General features: G+C 39.4%; 2 protein-coding genes and 1 long non-coding RNA gene across 3 annotated transcripts; 2 read left to right on the forward strand and 1 right to left on the reverse strand.

Moving 5' to 3' along the window:
• The first annotated feature begins 1,768 nt into the window (after positions 1-1,768).
• On the forward strand, positions 1,769-4,078 carry LOC125479569 (probable ubiquitin-conjugating enzyme E2 18). The gene is given in 7 exon segments (XM_048589048.1): positions 1,769-1,941; positions 2,036-2,139; positions 2,422-2,524; positions 2,666-2,729; positions 3,425-3,504; positions 3,506-3,514; positions 3,740-4,078. Coding segments are annotated over 7 exon segments (486 nt in total). The 5' UTR covers positions 1,769-1,911; the 3' UTR covers positions 3,836-4,078.
• Positions 3,738-4,942, reverse strand: LOC125479570. Its single transcript, XR_007260113.1, has 2 exons — positions 4,823-4,942; positions 3,738-4,743 (listed from the first exon to the last, which is right to left on the reverse strand). It is a non-coding gene; the product is annotated as an uncharacterized LOC125479570 (long non-coding RNA).
• Positions 4,943-7,776: 2,834 nt separating this feature from the next.
• Positions 7,777-9,610, forward strand: LOC125471742 (epoxide hydrolase A-like). Its single transcript, XM_048572457.1, has 4 exons — positions 7,777-8,126; positions 8,367-8,549; positions 8,638-8,873; positions 9,215-9,610. Exons 1-4 carry the CDS (start codon positions 7,836-7,838, stop codon positions 9,465-9,467), a joined length of 963 nt encoding a protein of 320 aa, XP_048428414.1. The 5' UTR covers positions 7,777-7,835; the 3' UTR covers positions 9,468-9,610.
• Positions 9,611-17,947: the final 8,337 nt, after the last annotated feature.

Here is a 17,947-nt window from a genome sequence, read left to right on the forward strand (position 1 = left end):
GAGATTTGGGAGGAGCTTGGTGACTAACTCGGTGAACGACTCAGTTGTCCATGGATGTGAATCGTTGACTTGAATCGGAAAGAGAGAGGATCTAAGTCTTCGGCTATAATCTAAATTGTGTATTGACTGGACCTGATGGGTGCTTGCGGGATCCAAACTCGAGAAGGTTCTTGGTGACCAGTTTCCAGAAGGCGAGCGATACTTCGGACTCGAGAATTTTGGCAATACCTGCTATTGTAACAACGTTTTGTAGGTTTCGATTCTGCATCCTCCAAATTCAATCGTTTTATTAGTGAAATTTTGAAATTAGGGTTTTGATTTTATTGAAATTGTGTAAATTTTGTGGTAGAACGAGAATTACGTGCAACATATGCAAATTTTGAGCTGTGGATGTTTTGAAATTGAGTAACAGAGAAGAGACGGGTGAGGGTAGGTTTGGGAATTTGGAAGTTTCATTTAATGAACACTATTCATTCGTGTTTTGGCGAAAAGAAGCCGGTCTTTTAAAGCTCATTTTTGCTACTTCACATTTTTCAGCTTTTTTCACTAAAAACTGTGAAAATAAGCTGTTTTTAAATGTTTACAAAACACCTTTTTGAGCTCATCTTTTTTTTATACCAACTTTTTATAAAAGCACCTTAGTATCAAATCAGTACTAAAGAGTTCTGACCCTATACCTAGTTTATTTCTGCCCACCGTCGGCATTAGGCTAATCCGAATGGCTTAAAGAAACTGATCTTCCTTTACTGCTTAGTGTGGAAATTCAAACTACTACTAAAAGCAATTTTCGAGCAGAAAGTTGCCTTAGCTGCCCTTAGGTTTGATTTGGTTTTTAATTCGGCCGACCATGTAGACTCATGGTTACAACAATAGTTTAAAAACCTCAATGTTAAAAAAGATTTCAAGTTCGAATCTTTCCAAACCGCTGACGAATAATATTGAACCTTAATACATGAAGTTGGGTGAAAGTGGAACCTTAGTTAATAAAATACACAAACTGCCTTTCGGCTTTCACTTTCTAAGCAAAGTGGACACTGGCCAAGGCATATACTGAAATAAGAAAGGATAATTTGCCACTTGGTCTGATGACAACGAATCACGTACAAAGTTGTCACAACAGGATCTAATTCCCAAAATCTATTGAAAAAAAAGAGTTTTAACGAAAAGTTCACGGTACTGTTCCTTTTAACGAAAAATCATATTTTTACATTAAAAAGTCAATTATGATACTATTCACTTTACCCTTTATTTTGTCCTTATCATTAAAACTCAAAGTTTTCAAACCCTTTTCATTAGTTTTCATTTGAAAAAAGGTCAAATAAAAACTAGAGAGAGTAACCATCATGGCTGAGTAATTGGAAACGAATTTCAAGTTCGTATTACACACAGTACGTCCTGGATTCAATTCATGGTGCTGGTGTATCATACGATGGTGGTTAGGAAAAGCTGAAATGTCTATGTGAGTTTTCCTGACCCCAAAATGATGAACTACCGTGGCGAATAACTGGTTCTCTTATTAGAAGACGAAACAACATCGTGTGGCGAGGCACGCATCAAAAGAGCCTACTTGGCGAAGAAAAACATATGCGAATAAAGAATGGGAAGTGTTATTGGCACTTCAAAAATCTCATTCTACACTCCTCACAAGTGTGTTTTTCTTTCGTAATATAGAAAGTTTGAAATGTAAAATGATATTTTTGAAAGGTTAATAACAATTGGATAAATAATAAGAAAGATATAAAAGTAAAGAAATTGGATATGGGGCACACCCAACACCGGTTGTGAAACCAATCGTGGCCGCCCCGTCCCCTCCCTTTGTCCCTTTCCCCGTCTCCCCCTCTCTCTCCCTCGTCAACACCTCCACATTCTCTCTCTCTCTCTCTCTCTCTCTCTCTCTCTCTCTCTCCAAGCATGACCAGCTCCTCCGCCTCCGGCCGCAAGGTTTGCCCTAATTTCACACCCAATCACTTTTCCATGCAATTTCTGTTTCTGGGTTTTGTTTTTTGATTGGGTTTTTGGGTTTTGGATTTTTCAGACTTTGAGTAAGATTGCTTGCAATCGGCTCCAGAAAGAGCTTGTGGAGTGGCAGGTCAATCCTCCCGCGGGCTTCAAGCACAAAGTCACCGATAATCTCCAAAGGTCTTCTCTTTTATTCTTCTACTTTCTGTTTGTTTATCGAGAAAGGATAATTCATTGGAATTGGAGGAATAGTAGGATTCAGAATTTACATAGTGTTATACTTATTGGGTCTTTGGTTTTGGGTTTAAATTACCCCCTTTTAAACTGTTTTGACGAGGGAGATTGAAATTCAACTGCTTAGGGTTTATGTTGTGTATATTTGCCTTCAATGTTTGTGTTTTTCTGCTGCAATTACTTTGGTTCAATTCAATTACTGTGTTTTGGGGATTTGTGATCCAAAAGGTGGGTGATTGAAGTCAATGGAGCTCCTGGAACTCTCTATTCTAATGAGACCTTTCAGCTTCAGGTTGATTTTCCTGAGCATTACCCAATGGAAGCCCCGCAGGTCTGTGCAAATCCATCTGATTGTGTGATATGAATTTGCTTCAACATATATTTGCAAATTAGTTGTCTTGCGTAGTTTTGATTTTCATAAAGCTGGTGACTTAACTGGTTTTGGTGTGTAAACTTGTGGCGGCTTGAACAGGTTATATTTGTCCCTCCAGCTCCACTACATCCTCATATTTATAGCAATGGTCATATTTGTTTAGGTAATCTATGGGTTTCAGTTAAGCATTTGATAGCTGATTTGTATTTAATTACATCACAAAAATCTTTCTTTTGCTGGATTGCTTCACTCACTCATTTGTTGAAACTTGTCCTTATAATGGACTTACATCTTCCGTTGTTGCTTCTCTTTTTTTTTGTTTAACGCATAATTTATCATCATTGTTTGAAACATGTGGTAAGTGTTGCCTGAAAGTGTTGTACCTTTATCTCAATCTCTTGCTGCAAAAATGTAGTTTTCAGCTAGCTAAACAAATTTTGTTTGAGATAATAAATTATTTTTCTGGTATTGCCTAGTAAAGCTTGGCAATGGAAATCCAACTGAGTATTGATTTTTGCTGTAGTTTACTAGGCCATGGAAATCCAACTGAGTGTTGATTTTTGCTGTAGGTTTGGTTGGTCACTGCCTTTCTGAATATGTTCAGTCTGTTAACTGAGCTAAATTTGTATTTACCAGAGATTTGAATAAGTATATTAGATACTAAACCGGGGATGGTATACCTTAACAACATCTTTAGGTTGTCATTACTTACTGCGTGCTGTATCAAACAGTATCTTGAACCATTATGAATCCAATGAGTGAAAGTTTTAGTTATACTGTATTTAAGACAATATATTGTTTCATTTTACCCTCACGGCCTCACATAATGTGATCTATTGTTGATATGGAATCTTGTAGATATTTTGTACGATTCATGGTCACCAGCCATGACTGTTAGTTCCATCTGTATTAGCATTCTCTCCATGCTATCAAGCTCCACCTGTGAAGGTTTGTGTTGTACTTCTCTAATTTTTGCATTTTTGGTGATTTCAGTTCTTTTAACTAGCAAGCTAGATCATGTCCCGTCATTTATTCTGCTAAAACATTCAAACAGGGAAGATAACTAATCATTATTTTGTGAAAGATGGACATTCTGATTATGAATTAAATGGTCTAATAGATTGTGAATATTTTGGGGATGCGTATCTGAAGCCCTTTTGTGTATGCCTGCAGCAACGTCCGGAAGATAATGACCGGTATGTAAAGAATTGTAGAAATGGCAGATCTCCCAAGGAAACGAGGTGGTGGTTCCATGACGATAAAGTGTAATAACCATGCACTGTCTTCCGTCATTTGTCAAGAAATTAGAGTAATTGGCTTTCCTGTTCGAAGGACAACGAAGACAAAAGAAAAGAAGCAATTATCCCAATTGCTGAGTAACTCTTATAAATTGACAATGCCCGGTACTTGTAAAGAGAAGGGAACAATTTGTGTTTCGACTGATTTGTAAGGAACAAACTGAGGTCAGAAGTTGGTATAAGCTTTTATAATTTAAGCCCCTTTTCTTCCTGAGTGTTTTTTCTAGACTTGCTCGCCTCTCGTCAAGGGAAGTGATTACTGTTGGCATGTGTCTTCCTGGATTGTTATACCATACTAATACTGTCGTGTGTTGAGTGTTTTTCGTGTGTTTTCATTGTGCGCAATACAATTTTCATAGCGAACGCTTTATTGGAGGTGTTGTAGCTGAGTATTTTCAGTCTTGTGATTGTGTATGATTAGTCTACGTATACTCGTCACGAAACACATTTGCTGCTTTAGGGATTTGTTACCATTGATGAGAAGTGATGCTGCTTTTTAGCTTTAGGGATTTGTACCAATTTGTGTGCAGTATTCAGGTTAAGTCGTTTATTTTCTGAGCAACTCTGGAAGTGAAGTTCTGTGAATCTCTTTCGTCTTTCAAGGTTTACAATTTTTCTTGAATGTGCAATATTCAGGGAAAGTGGTTCAATTTAGCTCATTTAGCACACTGCCTTGCTGTAAAACGATCAATCTCTTCTTCCTTACATGCCCACGCACACGCATAATCTCGTTCTCTTGTCAAACATTAGCTGCGAGTTGGCTGTCTACCATGAGCCTTGAGCACCCAATGTTGGATTCTCGAAAGCAGAGAAACCCCAGAATGTCTTCAAAGAGTAGGGCTGAGAGACTGTTGCACCTTCTTCAGTGATTTTAGCTATCTGCAATTACACGTTTCAAATGTGTGATCATCGTCAAAATTGGCACCTATCATGCTAACCTGAAGATAAAAAGTATGACCTGATTCAGGATTTGTATTCTTGGAAAAAGAAAAACATATCTTCTAAAAGCACACAGCATGAAGGTTTCCAGCAACTCATCGTTGTGGTTGATGAGAGGACTGAGGGCTCGTCTGAGGAGTCCAAGAGAAGGCTCCGGGAGAGAAGGGAAGGAGAGAGAGCAGAAAGTGGATTCGATATCAAAAATATGTTACGGAGGCAATTGAATCACACTGGCATTACACGCGGGAATCGGTTACAGCATGGGATTTCAATTCACATAGATTTTCTTCTAGGCCTAAAACCAATGTAATGTGTCTATACTACTAGTGTGTGTTGCAGATATCTTTGGGACGGTATATGGCGGTTCGGAATTTGAAGAGAAATATCAATGGGTTGGAGAAGGAGGAGGCTGAAGCTGTTGTGGAAATCCAACAGGAAGAGCAGGGGGATAAAGCCCCGGAGCAGGCAGATAAAACCCCGGAACAGGGTGATAAAACCCAATTGGAGAGTAATGGGGTCAACGAAAGCAGCAGCAATAAGAGTTCTGAAGGATTTGTGAGGCGAAAAATAAATGGGAGTGTACGGAGGAAGATGAAGAAGACTAAAAGCAAAGGTGGCGAGAATGGAGGAGCTGCCAATGATTCCAGTGCCGCTGCAACTGCTGCTGCTCCAACTGCTCCCGATGAGAAAAAGTTTACTCGTGTACTCACTTTGAAAGAGTATGAGAAAATGAAGGCAGAGAAGGACAAACCCGCCGTTATCCAGCAGCCCTCGAAGTCTGAAGATCAACACTAGCATCCTCAATATCGCCAGCAGCACCCTGCATATCATCAGGACCACCCCGCATATCATCATCAGAACCACCCTACAAACGATCAGCAGAACCGCCCTACATATGGCCAGCAGTATCCTGCATATCAGCAGAACCGCCATGCATATCACCAGAACCGCCCTGCATATAACCAGAATAATGCAGGTCAGTTTAATAAGCAGAATGACCGCTCCTGGAATCCAGAGAAGGATCGAAGAGGGAAGCAAGGGTTTGAAGGAAATCGTTCACGGCAGGCAAAGCCAAAGGCTCCGTTCGAGTTGGATAATATTGCTGAATTTCCCTCCCTCAAAAAGTAAATAGTTTGTATTCCCTCAGGGGGAGAGGGAACGGCGTGTGGATTTCCTAGATGAGGGGTAGAAGTGCTAATAGAGGCACGATTTTGGATTGTGACGAAAACTGGTTCACTCGAAATAAAAAGCTTTTGCAGTTTTGCCTTATTAATTTTCTTGTTACGTAATGTGTTTTAAGCTTTAATTCTTTGGCCAAATCAAGATGGTTTCAAATCCAGCCATAGTAGCAAGAGTTTTGCTCTAATTAAAACACATAGTTCTTTGCTGTTGATCAGGTTGCATCACAAATTTTTCTTTATTTTAAGCTTTCATTCACTTCATCAGAAATCATCTTATGAAGATTGATTGCTTAGAGAATTGAAACTATCTTTGTATGCAGATAGAAACCAAATCGAAAAGTATTGCCCGGTTAGTGACAGCTAACTATTCAGTACTCATAAACTGAGGTCGTTTCTTAATATTATCCAGACTAAGATTTAAGTAAAACGTCATTTGTTTTGGCTGATTTTACAACCTGATAGAGAAGTGAACTTAGATGAACTTGAGGATTGCATCAGAGGGATGTGGAAGGTCATAAACTGAATGTTGTCACGGCGTTTGGACTGGATTTCTTGCCATGCCCAGAGCTTAAGTTTTCACCTTTTCATCTCTTTTTCTCTACTGAATTTGCAGTATTCTATTGAGCAATTGTCAAAGTTTATCTTCCAATGAATTACTGACCAAGGGAACTATTGAATATGTAAACTCAAATTCTGCCTGACCTAGACCTACTGTTTCCGCTGTAACAACTGCCCACCCTTGTCTTTCACTACAATACACTAAATCAATCCTCGGTTTTTAATTTGTTCCGTCAGAAAGAGTAACAAAGGTTTTCGATTACTTTTATTCTCTATCCCTTATGCACATAACCAGAAGTTCATTCAAACAATGAACTTGGTATGCAATCCAGATCCTCAATAGTGAGTGTGTTATTAATTTGTTTTACATTCTAGGGAGAATATATGAGGGATAAATATAAATAATATGCTAAGAAAAATCGCCCAGATGCACTTGAGCGATTAAACACACATTAACAGTTGACAGCTCCAACCCGTTAGTTGGCAAGTTGTACACTCAAAGCGGATAATTTTCATCTTGTATTTGACTTCACTGCACATCATATTTTTGCAGGCTCAACTTGTCACGGGTATGCGAACATTTAGACTGTGCTAGCAGAAACATTCATTTTTCTTGTTTAGAGTTTGTAATCAGAATTTTCAAAATGAATAAATGCATTACTGTAGTTTTTCACTAGGATATTGGACCGCATGCACTTGAAATGCATTAATTGTATACATATTTGATATAAGATTATACTATTACCCTTGTATTTGAATTATAAAATTTTTGTAACATAAGTGACCATAAAAGCACTTTTTGAATTGTGACCAAAACTAGTTCAATTGAAATAAAAAGTTTTTGCATTATTTTTACGAAGCATTCAAAAGTGATTTTTTTTTTTCTTGTACAAAACCAAAAGTGACATTTCAAAATTCTCTAGTTTACGAAAAGGGTAATTCTAATCCGAGTGCGAGGAAGCTAGCACATTGGCGACTTTTGCAGAATTTTCAAGGCTGCCTATATTGTGGACACATCAGTAAGGGTACAAGGTGTAATTAACCCTTAAAAACAGAGCAATCATAGAGATGATAAAGTACAAAATAATTGTTTGACTAAAATTTTTGTAGTGCTAAACCAACAGCTCAAATTTCTCATCTTCGACTATTACACTATTGCCCTCAAATCTACCAACCGCGCCAACCTTTTGTCGAATAAACATTTAAATTATGCACAAACCAATCAACCATTTGTTGAATAAACCGTTGATTGAACAATCTCTCTCTCTCTCTCTCTCTCTCTCTCTCTAAACCATGGATTTCATGATAGAGGTGAATCACCAGAGGATCAAAACCAATGGAATATGGCTTCATGTAGCAGAAAAAGGGACAGGTCCTCTGGTTCTCTTGCTTCATGGCTTCCCTGAGCTCTGGTATTCCTGGCGCCACCAGATCGAATACTTGGCAGAAAACGGCTATCACGTGGTGGCGCCGGATTTGAGAGGCTACGGTGACTCTGACGCTCCTCTCAACCCCAACTCCTACACTATCTTCCACATAGTAGGAGACCTCGTTGGCCTACTTGATCATTTTGGTCAACAAAAGGTGAGAAGCTTTTTCCCTACTGGAAGTGATTCCCGCACCACCCTTTTCTCCCATATATATTTCTGATATTTGGATTGAATAAATCAAATAAAAAATTAAGAAAAAAGAAAAAAAGAATAAAGAGAGGGAAAAGGAGAAAAGAGCTGTGCAGAAATCATTTTCCTTTCTCGAACCCAAATTAAATTATGTATGGGGGGGTTTAAGGATTTTTAATCTTATGTTATGCTGTGATTTGAGAAGGCATATGTGGTGGGACATGATTGGGGAGCAGTTGTTGGTTGGAATTTGAGCTTGTTTAGGCCTGATAGAGTGATAGGGCTGGTTAATCTATCAGTTCCATACTTTCCAAGATCTCCAACAACCAAAACTACCGAAGCCATAAGACAATTTTTTGGTGATGGAAGCCATGTCATTCAATTCCAGGTACTTACCTGAACGTGCGGTCGAAGTTCACTATCTGACAAATATATGTATGCATAAGTCACTTAATTTTCGTTTCTTGGCTGAGAAGGAACCAGGAAGAGCAGAGAGAGCGTTCGCGAGGTATGACTATATGACAGTGATGAAGAAGTTCCTGCTGGTAACCAATAAAATGATAGCTCCTCCAGACATGGAGTATATCGATTACCTGGAGACACAGTCGTCATTGCCGCCATGGCTAACTGAAGAGGATATCCGGGTCTTCGCTGAAAAATTTGAGGAGTCTGGATTCACCGGTCCTTTGAACTACTACCGCGCAATGGACCTGTAAGTGTACAAAAACTTCCCCATTTATTCCCAAGCTAAATTGTTCTTCAAAATATGCTTTAGGTACAACCATCATATGGTAGGAGACATATTTTATTCCAGTAGGCTATTAGAACATAATCAAGTTGAGCCTAGAGAACTATAGAATATTTTTTTTATTCGACTTATCTAAACTACGGAAAGAGAGATTCAAAATTGGGTGCAGAGGAAGAACACACTTGCCTACGCCCAAATTTGCAAAGAAAGTCTTTTTCTTTAGTAAAATGGAGCCAGCTCAACTGCCTGCATTATGTTTTAGTCCTTGTGTTATGTTGGCTAATACTTGTGGTCATGATACACAGAACTTGGGAGCTTCTTGCGCCCTGGCAAGGATCGAAAATCATGGTACCGGTGAAGTTCATGGTCGGGGACAAAGATTTCGGGTTTAAATCAGGCGGAACAAGTGAATTTGTGCAAGGTGATGAGTTCAGGAGCCTTGTTCCGGACCTTGAGGTGGTTATTGTGGGCGGCCACCATTTCATTCAACAAGAGAACCCTCAAGAAGTCTCCAGCCAAGTACTTTCCTTCCTCCGTCAACATCCTGCAGATGAGTGAAATTTTCGTAAAGTGTGTTTCTGCTTGAATGATAGCTTCTCCATTTTTTATAACTTTTTGTTTTTCTAAAGACATGTACAAGATCCGTTCATAACCTCATGTGATAAACTCTGGATTTCGGGAATTACACTTGGCATGCAAAACCGAAGCTACCAACTGGATTTCTTTTTTGTAAGGCCCTACTTGTGTGCTGCTACGTCATCTGATGTGAAGAGCACAAGATTGACATTGACAATGATATTGATGGATAAGTGAAAAGTTTCGTAAACATCAAAAACTACTTGCGATAAAAACTCAACTAGTTCAGAGTAAAGAAAATATTGTGATGTAAGCGGAATTCGCATTTCCAATACAATCACAAGGGAACAGTGAAAGCACAAACAACCATATAACCAAGTCACCACTTCTTAATCATTTTACTACAAATTATACGGATCCAACTTTGGAACTACGTAGCATTTGATGCTACGACTTTTTGTTGAATTATATCGGTAGGTTTCTGAAAAATTGTAGGAGGTTACCAGTTTTTTATGGGACCCCACCATTCAGTGTTTTGTCAAGAAAAATGGAGAACTATTTACATGCTTTGCCAAAAATGCTTTCCATCATTTTGGTCAGCAGGCTACTATTTCAGATCAATTCCTAGAGTCATGCCAACAAAGCCAAATGGGTGCCACAACCCCTACACTAGTTGATCTTGCCATCGCTATTGATACAGATTTAGGCGGAGCAAGAGAGCCTTTTTCTATATCGGATTGGGCCGTATAATGGATCTCATTTTTTCAATAATTAGAATTTGGGGAATCATTCGAATGACTTTGAAAAGTCGACTCTAGCATAGGGCAAAAGTAAGCAAGCCCCATTTCCTTATTCGAAGGTTTCCACTCAAATAATGTTGATGTAGAAAGAATTGATGAAGAGAGAAACCTTATTCGTTCGTTCTAGCCAATTTTAGAAATTTCAGTACGTTTTCATATACAATAAAAGTTATTGAGGCAGCAGGAACATTTTTCAGAAGATTTGGTGTGATTCCCTTGTAGAAACCTCGAACGCCCTCAAACCTACAAGCCACAGCAGGAAAATATGAAAAGAGAGAAGTTAGCATCCATGACAAAACCAAAGGGGTTTTGTCGAATAAGAGCAACTTAATGCCTTCAATAACTAGTTTTTTTTCTTTTCTTTCTTACTTTCATACAATATCTGCACAATCAAAGGTAAATTCCATCCTGACCGTGCAGTTTCCCTTACTACATGCCAACTATCCATATATCTTGGAATTCCTTCGCTGCTAGGTCGTTGCTGACAAACGAGACATTAGAAAGTTCCAATCATTAATAAGAATACGAGCGAATAAAACAAGTAGAATCACAAGGGGCAACTCCATAAGTTATGAAAAATGGGATTTCAGTAATCTCTTCCCGAACCCATCGTGATAATAAAAGCTCAAACTGTTTCAGACTGGAGAACTTGCTCAAATTGAGCCCACGTAAAGAGGAAAAAGATATGGATATACCAACCTGCAATCGAGATCGTATCACCTGGAAAAAAAGAGAAGAAAAAACAAGATCATTAAAGCTGCGTAAGTAGTAATCTAACAAGGAAATGAACATCTAGAAGAATTTTGGACCAGTGCTAATAATATGCATTGATGCATGCCTGGAATGGATAAGATAGAAGAATGCCGCAACTTTAGATGATCCCCCCAATGCTGCATAGTCAACTGAATTCTGTGCAGAACCAATGGACCATAAGATTCCGTAACCAGATTGCTTAATTTGCAAAAGAGCCGAAAACATAATATTACAATGCAACAAACATAATTATCTTAAGAGCAACAGCCACATTTTTTTCTCTTTTATACAAATTTGTACATTCCCCTACAATTCCCCCACAAATATGGGATTTCTTCATTTGGAGCAGTAAATCCTAACCAACAAATTTTCCAACTTCCGAATTGGACCTCTATAGGGAACTATACATGATATGGGAATGTAATTATAGATGGAATTAGAGCCATTCCACAAAACATTAACTGCAATAACAGACAAATACCAGCACTGTATCAGCACTTCCAGAATGCATTCTGCTTTTTTTAGACTTGAAGTTAACAACGATTTTACGGAGTTCTTCGTATGCTGTGAATTGAATAGCACCATGAGAAACCTGCTGAAACAATAAGATGACCTGTAAGTTGCAAATTCTAAAGCATGAAAGACCGAAAACTTTTTGGCACGATCGAGACATGTGTATGCTATAATGTACTTAATGTCTTAACATGCGATCAAATTTAGAAATACACAATAATCGCCTGAAGCACTTCCATCTCTCCCTTCGGCATTGTAAATCATCAGAAATGTCAGATACCCCCATATTTTCGATAACAAATTCTTTGCTTGTTTTTTCACTTTCGTTTTACATTGATTAACTCAAGTATTTGACAAAAAACAAAGATTAGCTCCGAGTATAATTTTCCACAATCATTGCATGATATCACAACTATGAACATGGTATTTTTTGCAGTGAATCAATGATGCACTGTTAGGTGTCTGTGGGTAGATATACAATCTGTACAAAGAGAGTCATAATAAGAATAGTATAAGATCATGGACAATATCATACCAGAAAAAGACTGGGAAGAAGACCTTTATAAAGTGCAGCCCACCCTTCCTCTCTGATTATGGTTCTTAACGCATCTGAGATATGGAAAAAAGACTTAAAAAGTGAAGTAAAACAAAGGTTACGAACATAAGCACATGAAGAAAATTTCTCCGAAAGAGACATGTCACAGATGATTGAGCAAAAGTATTAAGGTGATAGTTATTGCAAATTCCTTGAACCAGGAAGTTTTAAGTTTGGTATATGCTCGATATCATTATGCTAATCTTTCAAAAAACAAGTTACCATTAAAGCAAAGCAAACTTCATTACACTTATAATCCTGCCATGTCTTCTATATCCTACTGTATAGCCAATCAGACCAATCTTATAAAAGAGGTTATCTTCAAATTCTAGAAGTCTATATCAACGATAGTTTATCTTCAACACAAACTAAACAAATTAACAAATAAGCAACATTTAGCATGCAACAAACTACCAGGTGAGCCCAACAAACTAAGAACGGGATATCGCAGTAATTACCATCAAGTTAAATTAAGGTACGAAGCAGACCATAAAACCCGGAATATGGTCGAGTTTGATGGAGAGGAGTCTGAAGCTGCAATCTTGTTTTTACAAGCCAAATAGGATTTGTGCACAAAGAAACCTGACAAAATCACAACATTGCTATCATCTATAGGCAATGTTGTGATTTGGGAAGAGGTCTTTGATATATATTTATATTTGTTAGTTATAAACTTGTAACAGATTAAGTCCAGACACAACAAAGTATAAAACCCAGAAAGCACCTCCCATTTCCCATTTCTTCAACAACAAAAAAGACAAAACCAGAAAAATGGATGATGATGATCATGAAGTCGAAAACCACCACGATGAAGATGAAGTGAGAGTGGGAACAGAGACTGCTTCAGCTCGCTCTTACATGCGCCATGTTCTTTTCGATTTGGATTCCTCTGGATATGAGTTGGAAGACTTGAGAAGAAACAATCTTGAAGTAAATGGACTCCATGCGCAAGAAATATTGGGAATCGAAGAACCTGCAGCAGCTTTACACGGCAGAGAAGCCATTGCTGCACGGCACCAAGAAAAAAGATTTATTCGAGAACAACACTTGTATGGAGGAAATTCTACCCCGCGGCCAATTCCGAGCCACCAAACAGTCGATCCAGTTTCAAGAACCTACTACTGCCCTACATACCCAAGAAGCCATTGCAGCACTACAAGGCATGCCCCAACAGACACGAGAACAAGGCATAGGTTCGCACTATGGAATTCGCAACTCTGTCTCTTGTGATCTCCTACCCTTCACAACCTTTCAAGAACCTGCAGCCTCATACGGTGCCCTGCAAGCCCAAGAAGCCATCGCAGCACAAGGAATGCCTGAACAACGACAGGAACTTGGACTACGTTGATCTTATGGAAATTATGTACCTCCTGATCTCCTGCCACCAGTCCCAAGACTCCGAGACTCCATTCAGTTTCAAGAACCTGCTGCTGCCCTACACGCCCAAGAAGCCATTGCAGCACGACAAGGCATGCCTCACCAGACACGAGAACGAGTCATAGGTTCACACTACAAAATTTGCAACTCTGTCTCTTGTGATCTGCCACCATTCACAAGCTTTCCAGAACCTGCAACCTCATATGCTGCCCTGCAAGCCCAAGAAGCCATTGCAGCACAAGGAATGCTTGAACAACAACAACAAGAATTTGGACTAGGTTGGTCTTATGGAAATTATGTACCTCCTGATCACCTGGCACCAGTCCTGAGCCTCCGAGACTCCACTCAGTTTCAAGAACCTGCTGCTGCCCTACATGCCCAAGAAGCCATTGCAGCACAACAAGGCATGCCCCAACAGACACGAGAACAAGGCATAGGTTCGCACTATGGAATTCGCAACTCTGTCTCCTGTGATCTCCCACAAATCACAAGCTTTCAAGAACCTGCAGCCTCATACGCAGCCCTGCAAGCCCAAGCATTCATTGCAGCACAAGGAATGCCTGAACAACAACAACAACAACAACAACAACTTGGACAAGGTTGGTTTTATGGAATTTATGTACCTCCTGATCACCTGCCAGCAGTCCTGACCCTCCTAGACTCCACTCAGTTTCAAGAACCTGTTGCTGCCCTACATGCCAAGAAGCCATTGCAGCACGACAAGGCATGCCCCAACAGACACGAGAACGAGGCATAGGTTCATACTATGGAATTCGCAACTCTGTCTCTTGTAATATCTCACCATTCACAAGCTTTCAAGAACCTGCAGCCACATACACTGCCCTGCAAGCCCAAGAAGCCATTGCAGCACAAGGAATGCCTGAAGAACAAGAACTTGGACTAGGTCGGTCTTATGGAAATTATGTACCTCCTGATCTCCTGCCACCAGTCCCAAGCCTCCGAGGCTCCATTCAGTTTCAAGAACATGCTGCCTCTCATGTCTTGCAAGCCAAAAAAGTCATTGCAACATAAGGCATTCCCAAACAGCCTCCAGAACTAGGACCAGGTTGCTACTGTGAAATTCAGAATTATGTCCTTAATGATGCCCCATCATTTCCAAGCTTCAAGCACTCAATTCAACTTCAAGAACCTGCAGTTCCACAAGCCCAGCAATCCCAAAAAGCCATTGCTGCTGAACAAGACCTCAACTACAAAATTGTCAACTATGTCCCTCCTGATATCCCACCAGTCCCAAGCATCCAACACCTGATTCAAATATGCAGCAAGCCTTTCGAGAAGCAGTTGATGCAAAACGATGTGACGCGAGACTTAAGGCTGAAGGATTGTTAGAAACGCATATCTTGCCGTTGTTGAAACCATCTGAAGACCCTAAACAAGGCATCTGGATCACAGCATACGACATTGCTGGTAATATGTACAAGATGAATTTCAAGGCCACAAAAATTGGCAATTATAGTTATGCCCTTACCCGTCTAGGTTGGAAACACTTCATGAAACATCATGGCCTGGTAAAGTACCGAGATTTTGTTACCCTATGGGCGTTCAGGAATGCACAAACTGGAAAGCTCTGCTTTGTCATCTGTTCGAGAAAATTGCCAGTTACAAAACCCATCAGAAAAAAGAATAAGGCAGAATTGAGATATGGACTGCAAATGAAAAGGTCTAAATGTCAATGAAATTTCATTTGGTTCGATCCAGTTGTAAATTTGAGGTGTAAACATGGATCAAGTTCATTCTGTAAAAATGTTCCTTTCAGTTGACATGAAATTGGTTCGAAGAAACATGAAAAGTTCATCTAATTAATTTCAATTTTGTGAACACATTTATCAAAAATGCTAGATGTACAACAGCTGATGAAAGTAATGAAGTAGATGAAAGGACTGACTGTTAAAAAACGAAATAAAACTTCTGCAGATACATTATTCTAACTCAAAAAAAAAGGAGCAAATCAGTTCTATTGAAAATTGCATCATGAAAGTCAGTTATTGAAGTTGCATAACAATATTGAACCAGAAAAAAAGGAAAACAGCGGGTAAAGGTGCAATGATAATGATATTCAAGTCCTAAACATTGCCTGAAACCATTGACTAGTGATTCGGCTGTTTAGCCGCTATTTAATTGCGCCGCTTAGGTGATACTATTTCAAGGTTAACTGCTTAGGTGAGCCACATTTTTATGAGGTGCGGCAGCGCAACCAGTATCATTCTAAGCAAAAATAGAAATATAGCTCATTTATGTCCGTTATTCAAAAGGCCACTGCCAATGATGTGCCCAACAAACCACCAACTCAAGTTATTTTCCTTCCAATTCTTCCACGACATTATCCTGGTTTATCTTTAGCACTAGCTATATAAATAAACAGAATAAGTAACCTCTAGCATGAAATGATTTACTAAGCGAGCCAAACGAACTAAGAACGGAATACTACAGACACTATCAATTTAAGGTAAGATACGAAGCAGACCGTAAAGCCTAGAATACGATCGAGTTTGATGAAGAGGAGTCTGAAGATGCAATCTTGGTTTTACTAGACACATAGATACCTAATAAAATCACAATGTTGCTATAACCTATAGGTTACCATAAAGTTAACTACTCCCTACCTTCTAAAACCATTTGAATCAAACAGCGAGCTGTAATATTTTCCTCTAAACATCATTGCACCAAGAAAAACTAAATAAGCGGCCGAAATCGGAGAAAAAACTGGTTTTCGATTGCAACACATAAAACTGATAGCAAGGATTGTATCAACATATCTTCTCAACAGCCATATGATTTCATGGTTTTAGTTCACTCATAACATTCTTCAGCAAACAAACCACCAAAAAAAACCCAAATTGAAAGCAACCCAATTACAAATGCATTGAAAAAGTGGAACTCTTATGGTTTCCTGGTGAAAATTTATCAAAAAACAAAACAAAACAAAACAAAAAGCTAGTGTTTGCAGGAGAATCGATGATGGATTTTTTATTTTTTATTTTACCTCTATCGAGCAGTGGTGACTTGTAAGTTGGAAGATTGGTGACTCCACAGTCTGGGACTTGAAATATCGTACGGACGGTGGGGAATCCGGCATCGGCGGTGGCGGTTCACAGCCACTTGGACGCCGGTGACATTTGTATATCACGGCAGATTTATAGAGTTTGATGATTTCGACTACAGCAGCACCCGGCAGGGCTCTAACAACAACTGCCTTGTGCTGGTGCAGCTTGGTTATAAAGGGTAAAATAAATAATACCAAAATTGACTTTTTAGTGTAAAAATATGATTTTTTATTAAAGTGAACAATACCAGAAATTTTTTGTTAAAATTCTCATTTTTCTAACCTCAATATGTCTCTCTATTAGCCGTACATAAGAGTGACACGCTGCAGTCAATTTGTTAATACATATTTGTTGGTTATAACAGGTTTAGTACAGACACAAGTATAACAAGGACTGATGATGATGTGTTGATAGCAGAAATAGAGACTGTTTTAGCTCTTTCTTACACAAAGCCTGCTTTTGGATTCAGACTCCTCCGGCGATGACTTGAAAGGCTTGAGACGAAACAATCTTGATCATCGAAAGATCGAGCAACGATTATTGGAAATTCAACAAGAATTTGCAGCAGCCTTACAGGGACGAGAAGCTGTTACTGCACAACAAGAACAAAGCTTTCTTCAATGCCAGGAATATTCAGCCCCACATAATCAACAACCTGAAGCCCTAAATGCCCATGAAGCCATTGCAGCGCAACAAGGCATGCCCCAACAGCCACAAGAACGAGGCCTAGGTTCGCACTATGGGATTCACAACTCTGTCTTTAGTGATCTCCCACCATTCACAAGCTTCCTGCACCCGAAACAATTTCTAAATCCGGCAGGCTCATATGCTGCCCTGCAAACCCATGAAGCCATCGCTGGGGCGCATGGATCGTTGGAGGGAGTTAGCAGCAATGTCCCTCATGATCTCCCACCAACAGCAACTGGGCCAAGCCTCAAACATTCGATTCAATTTCAAGAACCTGCAGCTCCACAAGCCCTGAAATCCCAACAAACCATTGCTGCTGCACACAAAAAACCAAAACTGGAACCGTGATCTTATTATGAACTTGACAGCTACTCCCCCCAGCAATCCCGCCAGTCCCAAGCATCCAACACCCGATTCAAATGCGCAGAAAGCCTTTTGAGAAGCAGTTGGCACATGGCGATGTGACGCACGACTTACTAAGGCTGAAGAATTATGACACAGAAAGGCATGTCTTGCAGTCGTTGAAACCACATGAAGATCCTAAACAAGGCATCATGACCAGAGTGTAAGACATAGCTGGTAATGAGTACGATCTGATGTTGCCAGTTTTTAAACCCCTCGGAAAAAAGATAAAAGCGGAGTTGTTGAGACATGAACTGCTGCATGAGAAGG

Source organism: the organism of the source record quoted next, unplaced genomic scaffold (assembly GCF_019419815.1).
Source record: "Pyrus x bretschneideri cultivar Hongxiangsu unplaced genomic scaffold, Pyrus_bretschneideri_v1 Contig1, whole genome shotgun sequence".
NCBI classification, from domain to species: Eukaryota; Viridiplantae; Streptophyta; class Magnoliopsida; order Rosales; family Rosaceae; genus Pyrus; species Pyrus x bretschneideri.

Coding starts and splice junctions, on each gene's coding strand:
- LOC125471742 (XM_048572457.1), top strand. CDS start 7,836: ATGGATTTCATGATAGAGGTGAATCACCAGAGGATCAAAACCAATGGA. Junction 8,127..8,366: donor ATCATTTTGGTCAACAAAAG/GTGAGAAGCTTT, acceptor TGATTTGAGAAG/GCATATGTGGTGGGACATGA. Junction 8,874..9,214: donor TACTACCGCGCAATGGACCT/GTAAGTGTACAA, acceptor CATGATACACAG/AACTTGGGAGCTTCTTGCGC.